Source organism: Teleopsis dalmanni, chromosome 1 (genome assembly GCF_002237135.1).
Source record: "Teleopsis dalmanni isolate 2A chromosome 1, ASM223713v2, whole genome shotgun sequence".
NCBI classification, from domain to species: domain Eukaryota; kingdom Metazoa; phylum Arthropoda; class Insecta; order Diptera; family Diopsidae; genus Teleopsis; species Teleopsis dalmanni.
In genome coordinates, this window is record NC_051846.1 from 141778595 (window position 1) to 141795816 (window position 17222).

The window sequence follows — 17222 nt, forward strand, 5'->3', positions numbered from 1 at the left end:
ATGTTTTTATAGATAAAAAAAAGTAGAAAGAACACTGTAACCAAAGCAATTCACAATAACATTTAAAGTTATTATTTGCTTTGTTCGGTCAAATATTTTCTATCCGTACAAAACACGAGCGTTAGCCTCTAATATATGCACCCTTAGGCAGACCTGCTTCAGACATAAGCTTATACGGCATTTACACTAGCCGAAAATGACACATGTATGAATGAGTTCCAAAAAAGTTTACAAAAAAAGGTAAACAAATGTTTGGTGGTTGCATTTTCTTGAAAACGATGTACCTCTTTTTAGAACTTCAGATTCCCAAAAAGTAATTAATCGAAGTTAATAATATGTTTTATATTAATATTGTATGGTTTGAAGGCATATTTAACCTTCATGCAACATTTTTTTGACACAGGCGAAATATCAAATCAACAGGCAAGTTGAAAAATCAGCGTTTTGAAATGAGAACAAACGGATTATAACGAATGCAAACACTTTCAAATGGCTCGTTCAAAATGAGCTATTTTCGACCAATGTAAACGCCATATTATTCTCACACGAAAAAATGAATTAAAAAACAGAAAAATAATTATTGCTGCTGCGAAGATTTAAAACTAAAATTTATTTAAATTAAATTTGTATTATATTAATATATATATATTAGAAGTGACATAGTGTTAAGTTGGAAATTATTTCTCATAAGATTCATTTTTTAATGTAATATATATTCAAAATAAAAATTTGATCATATAATGAAATTAAGAATGTCAAAAATTTTAAATATTTATGTAGTACACAAAAAAATTATAATAAAATGACATAAAGTGTTTAAAGTAATAAACATATGCGAATTGCAAGCTTAAAATTTATTTCAGTTTCGATACACCCTATTGACGTACTCTATTATTTTGGACATATGATGTTTCTACGTGGCTGACGTGTTAACATGTCCCAAATAGTTTCAACATAATTTCCCAAATTGCAACGAATGTTTTGCTTGTGTTTATTCCGTAGAATTGTTGAAAATAAAACTATTAACAAAATTAAAAGTAAATAGTGTGATATGAATGTGCGTATATAGCAATAAAAATTAATTGATATATCACCAAAAAAAACAACACAGAAAAAATGGCGTTATTGACGATGATAGCAAGAGTAATTGATGGTCTTCCACTGGTTGGAACCATGCAGGAGGATGAACAGGTTTGTTTGCAAGATGTTTTAACAAATAAAATAATAATTTAAAGTTATTTTTTACAGTCCGGTCGTAGCATATTAGAATATCAGAACCAAGCAAAAATGTTATTTAGAAAATTAGGTTCACATTCCCCGACACGTTCCAGCATTGAAACAGGCCCATATCTCTTTCAGTAAGTTCAAAGTATTATTTCTAACTTTGAACTTTAGACTTTCTACAGTGTACAAATTATTAAAATACTTAAATTTTAGCTATTTAATTGAAAACGAAGTCTGCTACTTGGTTATGTGCGATAAAATGTATTCGAAACGTTTGGCGTTTACGTATTTAGAGGATTTAGCGCAAGAGTTCCACACAAACTATGGCAGACGCGTTAACTCAGTGACACGACCCTATGCATTTATTGAATTCGACGTTTATATACAAAAAGCCAAAAAACAATTAACCGATCGGCGGAGAAACATAAGCAACATAAATACTCAGCTGCAGGATGTGCAAAGAATAATGGTAGGCAATTTGTATAGAAACTAACTTGCGGCATTGATCTTTAAATAAAATATCATTTTTAGGTACAAAACATAGATGATGTTTTACAGAGAGGCACAGTCCTATCAGGTAAATTTTAACTATGCATTAATGTTATGTATAAAGCTATAATTATTATTTTTTTTTTGTTGTGCACTTACAGAACTGGATACAAAAACGCAAAATCTCTCTATGATGTCACAGAAATACAAAAAAGATGCTACTTATTTAAATCGAAAGTCAATGTATGTTAAAGCTGCAGCGGCCGGTATTGTGTTATTTGTTTTTATTTTATATTTCTGGGTTTTGTAATAAATTGAATTATTACTATATTAATTACAATGCAGTTATAACATTTTTTATAATGAAAGTTAATCCAATACGCCAACTTGTTTCTATATGTTATATTATTTATTATTCGAGTGTATATCATACTGGAAAAGTTATATCGTGTAATTTTTTAAAAATATAAATGGTATTTAGTAATAATAAAACCAAGTTTCATTGTTATAAATTTTCATTTAATGTTTTTATTTATTTATTGCTAACATTTAAGGAAAATTAAAATTTTCTTTCACGTTGTCATCTTCACTTTCTGAAGATGAAGATGTTGAGAGCATATCTAGAAGTTTTTCATCAGCAAACATGAGATTACTTGGTTCTTTCTCAAAAACCTCAGTCACTTCTTTCCTTCTCATCTGCGCTTGTTTTTGCTGCTTAGCATTTTTCAATGAATCCTCACTTTCACTACCACTGGAAGATATTTCTTTTTTAGTCTGCTCTGCTATTTTTTTGCTAAACTCTTCTAACGAACTTTGGTAAGCTTTTGTTTCTTCCTCAATGTCTTCGTCTAAAATATGAAATGAAATAGAATTTTAAGTATGGATAATGTTATTAAAATAGGTCCCAGTCATGCTAATGTTCTAATACACCTTAATTATTTATAATATAAATATTTTAATATATACTGCATTTAATATTTTATTCTGTTTTATATTATCTATTTTATTTATGTTTTTAAAATTTATAAAGAGTGCAATATTAATTATGAATGAATATTGTTTTTTTATAATTTTTTTTTTTCAAATTAAATTTTAAATATTCAATTAGCATATTATATGCACTTCTTATTATTTGTATAGTTGTGTATAGTTGTTAATATTCTATTATATATGCGTATATTAAATGCTTACCACTATCAATGACGTCAAACATGTCTGAGTTTTGTTCATAACTTATATATATGGTTGGGTATTCAACAATAGTTTTATTTGCAAGATTATCATTTAAAGATTTGGCGACATCTAATTTATAGAAACGGCTCCGACTTTGTTTAATGCCTTCGGCTTTAAGTAGAATCTAAGATAGTTACAATAGAAAGAATATAACATCATTTTTTCATTATAAATGTTACAATTAAAAGTGTTTTATAATTAAATATAGTTATATCTATCTTAATACTCATATAACTACAAATAGACATAAAATGCTTATTTATATTAATATAAATAATATCAATGCCGAAAAATTGGATTTATTTTTTTAAATAAATTTTTAAACAAATCATATCAATAATATTGTTGAAATATTTTTTATACAAATATATTTATAATATTTCTCACTTTTTCATACATAATTTTTAGATCCGCTTTTATGGATCGCAAACAATTGTTCAATTTAATTCAGTTTATCTATGTAAATAAGTTTGAACATTATTTGCTAATTTATATAATTAATGAAAATAATCTCACTACAAAATAGGATAAATTTTGGGTAGGTATTTTTGTATTTAAATTATATACAATTTAAAAAATAAAGTGCTAGTTGACTGCACTAAAAGCGTGGCATTAAAAATACAATAATATGAAAGAGTAAACTAACAACTAAAAGCACGGAATTAAAATTAAAAAGTTTCTGTAAAAAATATATATATTGGAAAATATTCCAAGTGGAGTATTCTTGAGATGTATTGAACTGTTGCTTGCAATCTTGTTTGGAGATACAGTATTTTATTAAGAGAATTAGTTGGTAACATTCCCGTCTACTCTGAAGTGATATACAAATAGTTCGTTATTGGACACTTGAAATATTATTGCACTGACTGTACAAGTTAAAAGCATAAGCAATATTTTGTTAATTTTTTTAAATATTTAACTTTTAAACACTAATAATAACTTCCGACGTTTTTATTGTGGAAGGTAAAATTCTTTTTTTTATTTTAAATATCATAAAATATTATATAGGAAAGTGCTATTATAATATTATATAATTATACACTAACTTCATTTTTGCTATAATTTAGACTAGTTTGCATATACCTATATACACAAATAAATATATATTGGAGAATTGATTCCTACTATCATCATGAATAAGATTATAAACGGCTTTACATTCTCGGACATATTTTCTGACACTATAAAAGTAGACAAACTTTAATATAAATTATTAAAAGTTTAAGAATATATACGGTTTTAATAAAACTTATGTGGTTTACGAAATTGACGAAATTTTTATAAACGTTTAAAAAATATAAGTAATAAAAAAAATTATAGTTATTAAAACAATAAATTTAAATAAACATTTGATAAATAATTTCAGTTAATCAAATATAATTCATAAACAAATATATATAATAAGAAATAAAGAAATAAAAAATAAATATAAACAAAAATAAATATAATATAAAATAAAGATAATAAAAAATAATTATAATAAAAACTAAATATAATAAAAACAAATAAAAAAAATATATATTTAACAAACGTTTATAAAACAAAATATAGTTGTTGACATGTTCACACTTAAAAGAATATCTTATATTAAGAAACTTGTTAAAATAATTTTAATACTTAAAAGTTTTACTGATTCTAAAAAATAATGCCTTTTTATTGCAACAAAACTTATATTAACATCTATTTGGCACGATATCTTCATATAAAAATATTTTCTACAGTGTACACATTTTATGGAACATTTTTTTATTACTAAATTTAGCTGAACTCAAAGTTAAGTATTTAATTATATTATATATGTTATTTCAAAATTGAAAAGAGAAGATAATAAAATGCCTGATTTAGTACTATTAGTTCTAAAATATGTATTATAATACTATTTTGAAAAAGTATTAAATAAATAGTTCTAAAATATATAAAACTTTATTGAAAAAGTATTAAATAAAATTAGTATTATTATTAAATTAAAAAAATTATATATATATATTCAAAAATTTACGTTATAGTAAAAATTGTACTCTATATTAATGACTAAATTTTTTATTATATATATTTATTTATTTGAAGTAAAAATATATAATCTATATAAGTTTTATAATATTTATTTCAATATTATGCATAAAAAAATTTACTTTATATATTGTCTAGAAGCCTAAATAAATAGTAATAAATAAATTAGGAAATATGTTATGGAAATTGTTTAACTAACTTACTTTCAAATTGAAGATACCGGCACTTTGATAATATATTAACTCCTTTTTTCTGGGAACGTCTGTTATACAATCAGGATTCACATATTTGTCAAGTAATTTATGCAAAGGCAAATCTTCAGGACATCGTCTATCAACGAATTTTAAATTACTGGCATTTACAAAAACCCATTCAACATGCCAGTTTATTTTTTGCGTCTGAAAATTAAGAATTGTGGAGTTTTCTTTGTGTTTGGTGAAATTCTTCAACAGGAACTGCAACCTTATATTCCGCTTATTAGCAGCACATTGCAGTTTATACAAAAAACTTGGTAATTTATTGAAACGTGTTATACTTTTAATCGGATCATGTTTCCGATCCTCGACATAGCGTGTGCACTCTTCCAAGAAGTAATAATCGCTCATAAAATCCATTTTAGTCATATTACAGAGTGGGATGAATTTAGTACGATCCCTAATACCATCACAGGATAATTCTTTCTTATGTATGTTTACACAGCGCACGCAACACGTCTTAACCTCGCATTTTGGGCAAGAGTAAATGGCATCGTTGGCAGCACAGACTTCACATTTCCCGAAGCGATTTCTTTTTGATTTGCTATGAAGAAAAATGACTGATAAGGTTATTCAATTTAATAAAAAGTAAAATAATTGTATAAGTAATGAATGATATACATAATATATGCAAAATATATATTGCTTTTTTATACTGTTTTTATTTTTATAAAAAAAAAAATTACATTTTATTTTCTGCTGTTGTTTCATCTTCGGAGTCACTGGAGACATAATTTTCTATCAAACCACGTTTCATATTAAATTTATTTGCTTGTTTTCAAAACAAAACACAGTTGTTTACTGTTGTTGGTGTAATTGTAGATTGTTGTTGGTGATTTTGTTGACGTTGAGCATGTGTTGCAAATATTACATCAGTGATTTTGTGTCGGTTGCGGCAGTTCACATTAAATATTGTTTTATTATATTCTTTTATTTGATTTCGGATATTCAGTGTGATTTCGTTGTAATATTTAAATTATATAAAATATAAGTAATACAAATAAACTCAAATCAACGAAATAAATTAAACAACCTTAACATAACTAAATTTTTATCCAAAATTCTTTTGGTTTCTTAATATTTTAATTATCACAATAGCGAAAAGCTATAAATAATGGTTTAACAAATTTTATATAATAGAAAACGTATTATTGTAAAATAATTGTCTGTGTAAATTCAAGATTTATCTTGGATATAAACAATAACACACCAATTTGTAAAAATAATATAAACGTCAAAAACAACACATGTGCTTAAAAATTTGTTCTCTTTGCGTTTGGATAAAAATCTGCTCTCTCTAGCATAGAAAACTGTAGCACAGTGGAGCAAATAAATGTTATTAGTGCATTAAATTAAATTTTAAAAATTGAAATATCTAAACACAATCTAAAATACTGTGATATTCATTATAACAATAAAGAGAAATTGATAGGTAGAATAATAAAGCCCTATTTAGATAATATGAGTCTATATATATACCAATGGTGTAAAATACCAATATGGTATATAAAATACCAATATATTAATCAAATAACAATGGTGTTTTTACAAAACTATATTAGGCGTTTTCTTTTGTAAATATATCACAAAAGAACAAAAGCTTATTATTAAAATAACATATGAAACAACAACACTGCTAGCTTGTTTAGTCCAACCTTTTTGAAATCGCTTAACTAATAAGCAGCTTAAATCGCATGGTTGTCAAGATTAAAAACTCGTCTATTGTGAACGATTTTTGGAAGTACATACAAAATTTCTAGTTAACTGTCAACGAATGATTTCGTTAACTATTCGCGTTTCGTGTCACTTCATTTTTTCTATTTATTATTTTATTGTTAAAAGGCATGAAAATATATATTTTATTCACAATCATGTAAAAAAAATATGCTTACTAATAATTCTAAAGAATTATTATTCATTTTCGACATTTTAACATTAAATTTTATTACTTTTATTTTGCATTTACATATAAGCCTAACAAAATTTCCATTTTATCCAGAGTTGCGATCGAAAGCAGTGCTTATTTTATTTTAATTTCGAAAATTGTATATATAACCAGCGCCAGATTTATTTAATTAAATTTTGATCTTATTTCCAATGAACAAATTTTCTTGTAGTTTAAGACTACAATATAAGTATTCGAGATCTTTAGTTAAATACCATAGTATTAAACACACTGCAAAACTGGAATACAAAACATAATTCGAGAATATTTTATGGTTGCTAAGTTGTACTGCTAACCGATATTTTTTCTTTCAGCGTTGTAAAAAAACAGCATTAAGTCTGGTTGAAAAAATTGGCATCACTTTTAAAATATTTTAAATGCTTATTTTTGACATATGTTTTTTGTTGTGTCGTGTACAATATGATATAAAAATTGTAAACACTAAAAATTAATTAATTTAAATAAAAGAAAACAAAATGAATATTAGAATGGCAATGGTTAGCATTTTTATATTATATATTTAAATTAATTTATTCATTTATGTATTTGAATTTATAAGTAAATGAAATGTTCATATTTCAACAGATATGACAGATGACTGGAATTTTGCAGCATATTTCCATTAAATATTCACTATAGACTATTTTTTGAATTTGGCTACATTTAAACTTAAGACGTAAAATTTTTTTCGAGTAAAACCTAACTCTGAAGATTTTAAGAGCATTATTGTTGCTTCACATATTTTCTTTCGTACGTAGCGATTATTTTTTTGCTACTCTGAAAGAAAAAATTACGGCTTATATTACTCAGTTATTACTTGGAGTTCTTTACTTGAGATTGTGAATCGATTAATGTATATAAACAAAACATTAATAAATTCATACGTGCTAGCTAATTTAAAAGAACAACTGAGCTAAGCCGATCAGTTATTTTAATGCAGTTATTTTAGAATCAGTGAAATATTCACATTTTCAATATAAATTTTAATATAGAGTTATCAAATGGAGTGAAAAAGAAATTGATTTTTTTTTATTTCACGTTGAGTCTTTTTCGAGTTAGTGCATTTGGACACTTTTACTCTTTGACAGCTGGGGGGTTTCTGCAGAGTTTCACCTTCCTCACTGATTAATTTATGTATTCCTCACAAGCTTTGCTGATTATTTGATGGCTGATCTAAGATCTGCATTCCGCCCCGTACGGTTAGTGACTGCTCTGAGATTAGATGCTCTGTAGGGCACCTGTCAGTTTTCATGTATAGTTTCAGGGTTCTGTCCCTTATGTATTTTTTGACCGGGTCTATTCTGAGATCTCTTTGCAGGTTATTCGTGCGGATGTACCATGGCACTTTGAAAAGTCTTCGGAGAGCTTGACTTGTAGCTTCTGGATAGTAGAGTTGGCTGCTTTGCTATACGCGACACACCCATAGAGTAGTGCTGGTCTGATTATCTAGATCAGCTTTCTGTTCTTCACAAAATTAGATTTTTTTATTTTAAATAATGATTTCTTACATTTTCATTAAAAATATTTTTATGTGAATGATCGCTTCTGTATGTTTTAAAAATTTGATTCTGGAGCATAATTTCTTGCTCAGTTTTTTCTAAATAGAACTGTACTTATTTCACCAACAACAAGAATATGTTAATGATTCAAAAGTAATTATCATTTATTAGGATAAACTAATGATTTAACATAACCATCAACGAAAAATGCACATGAAATTGACGATTAGTTGAGATAGCTGTTTACACGGTCACCTTTCTACATCTTTCTTTTAAGAAATTGATTGTCACGAGATGTAGACACGTTTCATCATTTGCGTTCTATAATCGTCGATAGATTATTTTAATCTCATTTTTAAAAAACTTATCTCCAATTACACTTCCAGACCATAAACAAAATATTTAATAAGTATTTATAATAGAAATAATTAGAAGAGTGATATTTATATAGCAATTCATTTGTAAGTGAGAAATAATTCTTAGATATGATATTTTGAAGTCGAATATGTAATGAAGAGCACACTTGCATATTAAATATATCAGTAGATGTCTATTTTTGAATTATTCTAAAAAACATGAAATTGATCTTGTTTTTTTAATACTTCGTTACTACACTTTTCATTCCACACACAGATATAATTTAGATAAAATTTGTTTACAAAAAATCTTAAATCAAGGAATGAATGGAATGAACGATTTTTATAAAATGTGTCTATGATATGACGCAGTTTAGATAAAGAAACTTTATTTCGTTAATATTCTTAATCTAATGCAATAAGAGATTGTAAAAACAATATCATTTTGTTTTGATTATTTATATATTTTTCTTAATTCTTAAAAATTATAGATAAATCTACACTCTCGTCTTCAATTTTTTGTAAGTCTTAAAAGCTGTTTCAGATTGTTTGGCTCCTGAAATTGATTTTAGGTACGCCTAATTCTCAAAAAAATTGTATTGAAAATTAGTTTTCACTTACAAAAAGTAGTTTGACGACAATTACAGTAAGAAACAATGGTTTTATATATTATGTAAACATCTTAAAAATAGTTTTGAATTTTGAGTACCAACTATCACTTGACAACAATTATAAAAGGAGGTTTAAATCTAGTGTGTAAACACTATTATATTGAATTTTAAAGTCTGTTTTAAAAATATTATGATTTGTTTTCGGGAAGAAAAAAAATGCTTTAAACAAACTTTTAAGAATATTTACGTGAGTCTAAGATAGATTTTAAGGATTTTAAAACAATTTATGGGGAACTAAGGAAATTAGATTTGTAATAAAGGTGACTATTTATTTTCATTCTTTATGTTTTATGGAACGGGGATATGGATGTGCCTACTGCTGCTCCATTTCAGGCTGTTTCATAGAAACGGTATATATTGTTCTATGAGAGTCTCATCCTATTCCAACGCAAGTAAGCCTTTAGTGCCCTGTAAACGTGCATTCACACCAAAGCGAACGCTTGCGAACGAAAGAACTTTTGCAGGTACGATTTATTCGGTTTGGTGTGGATGCACCTTTAGATACCTAGAGGGCATTTTAATATTCATATTTTATTTTCAATACTTAAATAAGTTAGGTTGGTTAATTAATCTTTTGGGATGTCTTTGACTTTTATTTTAAAATTATTCCAATTACCGTTGTTTTATTCAGTGTTTAAATGCAAAGAATCACTTATTTGTTTTAAATCCTAGAATAACTTAACCAATCTCAGAATTTTCTATTCATTTACCTTGTTTTTTTAAAAGTTATCGCTTAGAAACTGTTTTTCGATTATTAAATTATCCAACGATCTGTCCAATCGTAGTATAAATATTTTACCAATTCCAATCATTTGGTAAACAAATAGAGCAAAAGAATATGTCCAAGCAATGAGTGCTAGAGCGCGCTAGAGACGACAGATAGGCCTAGAAGCTACTTCAATATAGTATAAATTATTCAACTCTGCGGATATGCCTTCCACTGATATCGATGTCGTTCTATTAGTTTAAAATTAACTTTTAAAATATATATAGGAAATGTTTTCGAACTTTTTGTTTATATTATTAATTATATCAATACTAAAATTTTGCTCTAAGCCTCAGTTCGTTGTCTCAACGTCTCAAATAAATAAAACAAATAAAATTATTTCGTTAGAAAGTACAAACGGTTTCGCGCAATAATTCGCAATCTAATCAGTGAAACACTCATTCCCAAATTAAAATTATTTAAATTATCTAAGGTTATTATATATACTTAACAATAGTTCGCAAATTTATTAAGTACACTTGGTCACACAATTCGTTCTTATCAATTCGATGCTCATCAATTAACTTCAATATTTAAGAGTAAATTTTTATCAATGAAACACCGAAGCATAAACGCTTTTAAGAGAACTGCGTCGTGAAAACAATACGCAAAGCATATGCTAGAACTGAACAACTGTTGCTCAACAATTGATTTATTCCCGTTCCGCTCTGCATGGGTGAATAATTGCAAACAAAACAGACCAATTTTAGCGCGTTGAAAAAGAAAAATTCTATAAAAATGTTGTTGGTTTGCGTTCTGCGCTCAGTTAGTAGGCAAAGAGCCAGTTGCATTGGTGTTTTGTCGCAAGCGATGCTCGGTAGTTCTAACTTCGAAGAACGTGTTTTCGTTCCAATCGGTAGAAAATTTTGTTCAGCTGAGATAAATGAAAAACAAACGAGACAGATAAATTATGATTCGCAAAATGTGGAAGCTGAATACGCGGTGAGTTTTTAAACAAACAAATTTTGTTAACTGATTTTATTATTAATAATAATAATTGATCTACAATTAGGAAGCTATTAAGGCACTCAATACTCTACAATCGAACGCAGAGGCAATACGCACTTCAATTACCGCATACAACACACAAAAACCATTGGATGATATGTACATATATTTAAACAGAAGTGGTTTACATATCGAGGAAGTAGACAAATTATCTGTCATACATGTATCCGGCACCAAAGGAAAGGTAAACAAAGTTATGAAATAGTTCATGGGGTTTTTTAACTAAAAAATACGTTCATATGTATGTAAGAAGAAAGATTAACTTGTGTGTAATTTTATTTAGTTTTAATATAAAACAATTAATTAGTATTTTATTAACCCTTTTATTTAATTATTATGTACACAGAAGTTTTCTTATTACTCTTATTTATTCGAATCAAATCGTAGACAGCATGTAGATTCACGTGCGCTTTTATTTCTCTCTTTAAAATAATTTTATTCAACAAGCTCTGCGCAAAGTGTGGTGTATATCTCTTCACCAAATTGATTTATCTTAAAAACACAGATAATTTAGTTTTCAAACTTCTACTTTTTTATATCAAAAATAATTAAATAATTTGTGTTATATTGTATTATGTCGTTGCAAAATAAAGTAAATTTTAGTAATATTTTAGAATTTTTTTGTTAATAAAAAACATTATGTGTTATGTAGGCTAATATGGTCTTTAGGTTGAGATAAAAATAAAGTCGAACTTTTTTCTATCTTTTTATTTAATGTTTATTTATAAACTCAACTTAACGTTGGCGTTGATTAACATTAACTAAAGTTTCGTTGGTTCATGGCTTCAGTGGAAAACAAATTTTTTTTTCATCTTAATTAATAAATAACATAATAACAATAAGAATGTTTAAGAAAACGAAATAAACAATCGAAAAAACATTATTATTATTTATTTCGAATAAACATAATTATTCGAAATAAAATTTAACTAAATAACATAACGAACTAAGGGAAAATAGAAAATAGTTAATAAATTTAACTAAATTTATAGTTTTATTAAAATTTAAAATTTACAGACAACAATATTTTTTTATTGGTATTAATAATAATTTTGATTTTTAACGGACTAATTGCTCAACTTAAATAATACACTTTTTAGAAAATTTTTTAAATTTAAAAAATAAAATTATTATTAAAAATTATTTGAGCATTAAAACAATAATATTATTGATATTAAAAATTTTTATTAAACTATATGTATTTTATAAAACATTACAATTTAAAAACAAACATTTTTGTTTTTATTAATTAAAATCATTTCTAAAGCATTTTTTATGCAATAACTAAATATATTTAAAAACTGAAAAATTAATGTCTACACCTAATTATACAGGGTTATCCATTTTGTGGTGTCGGAAGTAAATTTAAATAATATAAACTAGTTATATAAATTTCAACGAAATTGTTAACGAAACCATTTTTGTAGTAAGATTTTATACTTAAACATTTTTTTACATGCTCAGTGGTTGTTAAACGCTTCATATTATAAGATGACAAACTTAAACTGAGCATGTAATGTCATGAATGAGACTTAGCTTTGATATAACTCGCTGTGCCGCCAACTCATTTGGTGTGTTACCTTATTTAAATTGTATTAAATTGTATTCAATATTGAGAATATATTCTAAATTTGAAGCAAAATTAGTTCCAGTATTTATTATAGATTACTTCTGTTCTGTGAAGTAAACAAAAATATTTCGTAGAAAAATATTTAAAATTAGTAACAGAACATAATTTAATATTTTAACGTAATTTTTTTACGATTTTACATAATGGCTTGTTATAGCGGTTTCCAAGTGTAGATACCACTTATCTTCACTTAAATTTTCTTAAGTCAGTAAGCTATTGAACCAATACTTCAACATTGATGCATGCGAACAAAAATTCTTTGAAGAAGTTGACATAAAGAAGAAAAAATGAAATCTATCTATCACTTTCTGTGTCTTCTCGGGTCCACAGACGAAGTCCAATGTGTAGGACAACGTTTTTCACTGTCCTGACAGAGATAACGAAAGTAGATTTATTGGATTTCCTTAACTTCATCTGAAAAACTTAGTGGTTTAAAAATCAAAGCACAAGAAGCTATATTGAAAACAATGGTGGGTATAACTAAACTTCTTTTGGAAATTTAGGAGTATTACAGTGGGCAACAGTTGTCTCCGTGTATAAGTATTCATAATATCATAATATCATAATAGGTCTAAAGGACCATACTGTTTAAACTACGAGACTAAATTAAACTAATTATAACTGGTATTTACCATCTTCCATCGCTAATATTAATTATAAGACAAAGTAAGCTTCTCTAACTAAAATGCTAATCAAATTGAACTAGAAATATAGTTTTATCTATTATTTAAAACTTTTTACCTTATTTCACCACATATTAAATTAAATTATATTTTATATAATTATAATTTCACGCCATGAATTTCTACTTTTTGCATTAAAAAAGTTTACATGCAACAAAGAGCGTTGCAGAAATACAATATAATTTAATATTTATCGGTCGAATAATTTTAAGTGTAATACTACATACTACAACTTTTATTGAATAGTTTACTATTATAACAAGTGTATACATATAGGATAAAAGTGATTACATAGATATACTATTGTAGTATGTTTCCACTGGCTTCGTTAGACCAATTAATTTACTTAAGATTGCTTGAATTACTTGAATCTCAAGTAAGTTAACTGGTCTAACGATGCCAGTGGAAACATCGCGCAATTATTTTTAAAGACGTGGAAATTGAGGTGAAGACAACAGTTTTTGTCACATTGTTGCATTATCGTTTTGGAAGCGTTATATGATTCTACAATGATTGTCATGGTCACCCCTTATAAAATCCAAAAATTAGTATTAATTGCATTGTAAAGTTTTAACATGCTTCTTATCTTATTAGCAAAGAAAGTTTTTATACGTTTTAGTTATAATGAGGTATAATAATGGGCCTTAGTGTGTACAAGTAAAACCTTCTAGCAATTAACCTATACCAAAACATTTTTAACTGAACTATTCAATCTAATCACGATAACATCTTAACCCAAACATAAAAATTTGCGTAAAGCGTAATATAATTAAAAAACACTCATTTTTTATATTTATATATTTATCTAGTGGATTCATTCGAAAGTATTATTTTACATAGTTTTTTTCGGAATGATACGTCTACATTTTTAGATAACATAAACAGTAATTAAATACTTTTAATTTAATTCTAAATACTCGTAGTTATGTTTACATACATAGAAAGTCGACAAACGCACAAATACGTTTTGTGAAAAACGCAAGATAACCTTTTATTCATTAAACTGGTTTTTTCTTGTAAGATATGTTTTTGCAAATCATACGTTATAAAAATGTAGATAATATACTCATAAATTTATTGACTCAAATTTCATTAATAATGAATTTATTCATTCAAGTAAACATGTATTCCTCTGTACACTTAGGGTTCCACTTGTGCACTCACCGAGTCAATTTTGCGTGCTCATGGAGTGCGGACTGGCTTCTTTAGCTCACCACATTTGGTGTCGGTTACAGAGCGTATACGTATCAATGGGGCGCCAATATCGAAGGAGAAATTCACACGAGCATTTTGGCGAGTTTTTAAACGCTTGCAATCCGCCTCCGATAACGTCTATGATATGCCCGCCTATTTTAAATTCCTTACGATATTGTGTTTTCACATTTTTATTGAAGAAAAGGTTGATGTTTCGATACTAGAAGTGGGTATCGGTGGTGAACTGGACTGCACCAACATAATAAGGTAAGATAGCCTTTATTTAATGGGTTTGGTTTAATATTACTACATACTTTTTTGCAGAAATTCCAAAATTATTGGAATTACATCACTTGGTTTAGAGCATACAAATCTTTTAGGTAATTCTTTGGAAGAAATCGCTTGGCAAAAAGCTGGCATTATCAAAAAAAATTCCAATGTTTTTACAACCGTTACACAACCGGAATGTTTGGAAGTCATTAAAAAGCGGGTCGCTGAAAACAATGTAAGTTTAATATTTTAAAGTTTAATTTTGTATATTCTCAGGCATAGTGAGAGTTTATTTATACTTCATTAGTTCCCACTTATTTATTTATTTTCATTTTATGCAATTATATTTATAGTCATATATTGTGAAATTGCTAGTTAGTTTCAGTAGACTAGGTACAATTTCAATAATACAAAACATTTCTTGAAGATTGTCATGTTTCTTTCCTAGTCTTTATAATATATATGTGCAATGCCCTTACTCATCAAACACTTAAATATAAAAATGCTAACTATGAACTAAAACTGTTTCTTCTTTAATAGGCTAAATTATACATCGTACCTGATTTTGATAAATACTTTCAAGATCCAAACACACAGAAACTGCTTTCAAATCTGAACAATTTTATCAAATTAAATGGTTCCTTAGCGATACAATTAGCTTGTGATTGGCTGCGTAATCATAAGAATGGATTTCATAGAAATTACGGAATTAATTCTACGTCGCAGCTTTCCAGTGCTATAATAGAAGGTCTATTATATTGTAATTGGCCCGGTAGATGCCAAAAAGTACAGTACTTAAATTTTAAGTAAGTTTAAAGTAGTTTAAATGCTAATTTAAAGTTAATCGATATTTCATATTATATTTTCCAGTGTACATCTTGATGGAGCTCATACAATTGAGAGTATGCGAGTATGCCAGGAGTGGTTTAAAGACACGACAGCGGAAAGGTTATTATTAAACCATATATCTTAAAATTGTCAAGTATTCTAATGTAATTTAAATATTTTCTTTAGTACAAATCCTAAAATACTTATCTTCAATACGACTGGTGATCGTGATTCGAAAAATCTGATGAATATCTTAAGAGAACATAACAAGTTCGCTTTTGTTTGCTTTGTGCCCAATATTGCCACTAGTAGCCCAAATATCAATGATGTACAATCGAAATTGTATGGATCTGAAGAACAACTTAAACGCATCCAGGTACATGCAGATGTTTGGAAGAGTCTTTGTGCAGAAGCGAATGAACCAGACAACTCCAAAGTATTTCCAACAATTTTAGATAGTTTCGCGTACATACAGAAACTGTATAATAGAACGGAATTAGATGTGCTCGTAACAGGATCCCTACATTTAATTGGAGCTACCATATTAGCGTTAAATGACTACAAAGGGTCCACAGCGAAAACCTAATGTGTATATAAAAGGCTGAGTGTCAAATGTGTATATTATGTATAATAGTTAAACCTTTATAGTATTTGAAAATAAAAACAATACATAAAGAAATACGATAGTACTATAATTCATAATTCCTTTTTAGCTTCCTTTCAGCATATGCTGAAATCATAGACTTAAATCAACGATTTAAGTCAAACTGTGCAACGTTTAAGAAGAATAAATGTCTTCGACTGCTTAATTGCACAAAATCGGTGTTAAAAAGCAATAACATAGACCGACGTCAAACTGCTACAGTCTGCGCTATATGCTAAACTACAATTATGAAATGAAATACTTTTTTAATTGCGGAAACATTACCGAAAGTTTTTAAGCCACAGGGGGTTGTTAAACGTTTGACCAATCAGACACGCGCATTGTAAACTTTTTGTGGGTGGTTAATGGATGTGATTGCAATAGAGAGTCATGAGCTGAAAGTTCACGAAAGTGCAAAAGGGATGCCGCATAGGAAGTAATGACTTTTAAAATGCCGCAAAACAAAATGGCTAACGTTGAGGGTGGTTGTTCGCAGGAAGAGCATTTCATTCATGAGGT

General features: G+C 27.2%; 3 protein-coding genes across 3 annotated transcripts; 2 read left to right on the forward strand and 1 right to left on the reverse strand.

Moving 5' to 3' along the window:
- The first annotated feature begins 788 nt into the window (after positions 1-788).
- Positions 789-2047, forward strand: LOC119669074 (vesicle-trafficking protein SEC22b-B). Its single transcript, XM_038078834.1, has 5 exons — positions 789-1191; positions 1249-1358; positions 1438-1693; positions 1756-1801; positions 1875-2047. The coding sequence occupies exons 1-5, from the start codon at positions 1117-1119 to the stop codon at positions 2021-2023; spliced, it is 636 nt and encodes a 211-aa protein (XP_037934762.1). The 5' UTR covers positions 789-1116; the 3' UTR covers positions 2024-2047.
- A 180-nt stretch (positions 2048-2227) lies between these two features.
- Positions 2228-6237, reverse strand: LOC119669070 (box C/D snoRNA protein 1). Its single transcript, XM_038078829.1, has 4 exons — positions 5897-6237; positions 5160-5754; positions 2905-3070; positions 2228-2561 (listed from the first exon to the last, which is right to left on the reverse strand). Exons 1-4 carry the CDS (start codon positions 5965-5967, stop codon positions 2263-2265), a joined length of 1131 nt encoding a protein of 376 aa, XP_037934757.1. The 5' UTR covers positions 5968-6237; the 3' UTR covers positions 2228-2262.
- A 4649-nt stretch (positions 6238-10886) lies between these two features.
- Positions 10887-16713, forward strand: LOC119669067 (folylpolyglutamate synthase, mitochondrial). Its single transcript, XM_038078827.1, has 7 exons — positions 10887-11389; positions 11460-11639; positions 14913-15229; positions 15287-15467; positions 15773-16038; positions 16103-16180; positions 16247-16713. The coding sequence occupies exons 1-7, from the start codon at positions 11186-11188 to the stop codon at positions 16644-16646; spliced, it is 1626 nt and encodes a 541-aa protein (XP_037934755.1). The 5' UTR covers positions 10887-11185; the 3' UTR covers positions 16647-16713.
- Positions 16714-17222: the final 509 nt, after the last annotated feature.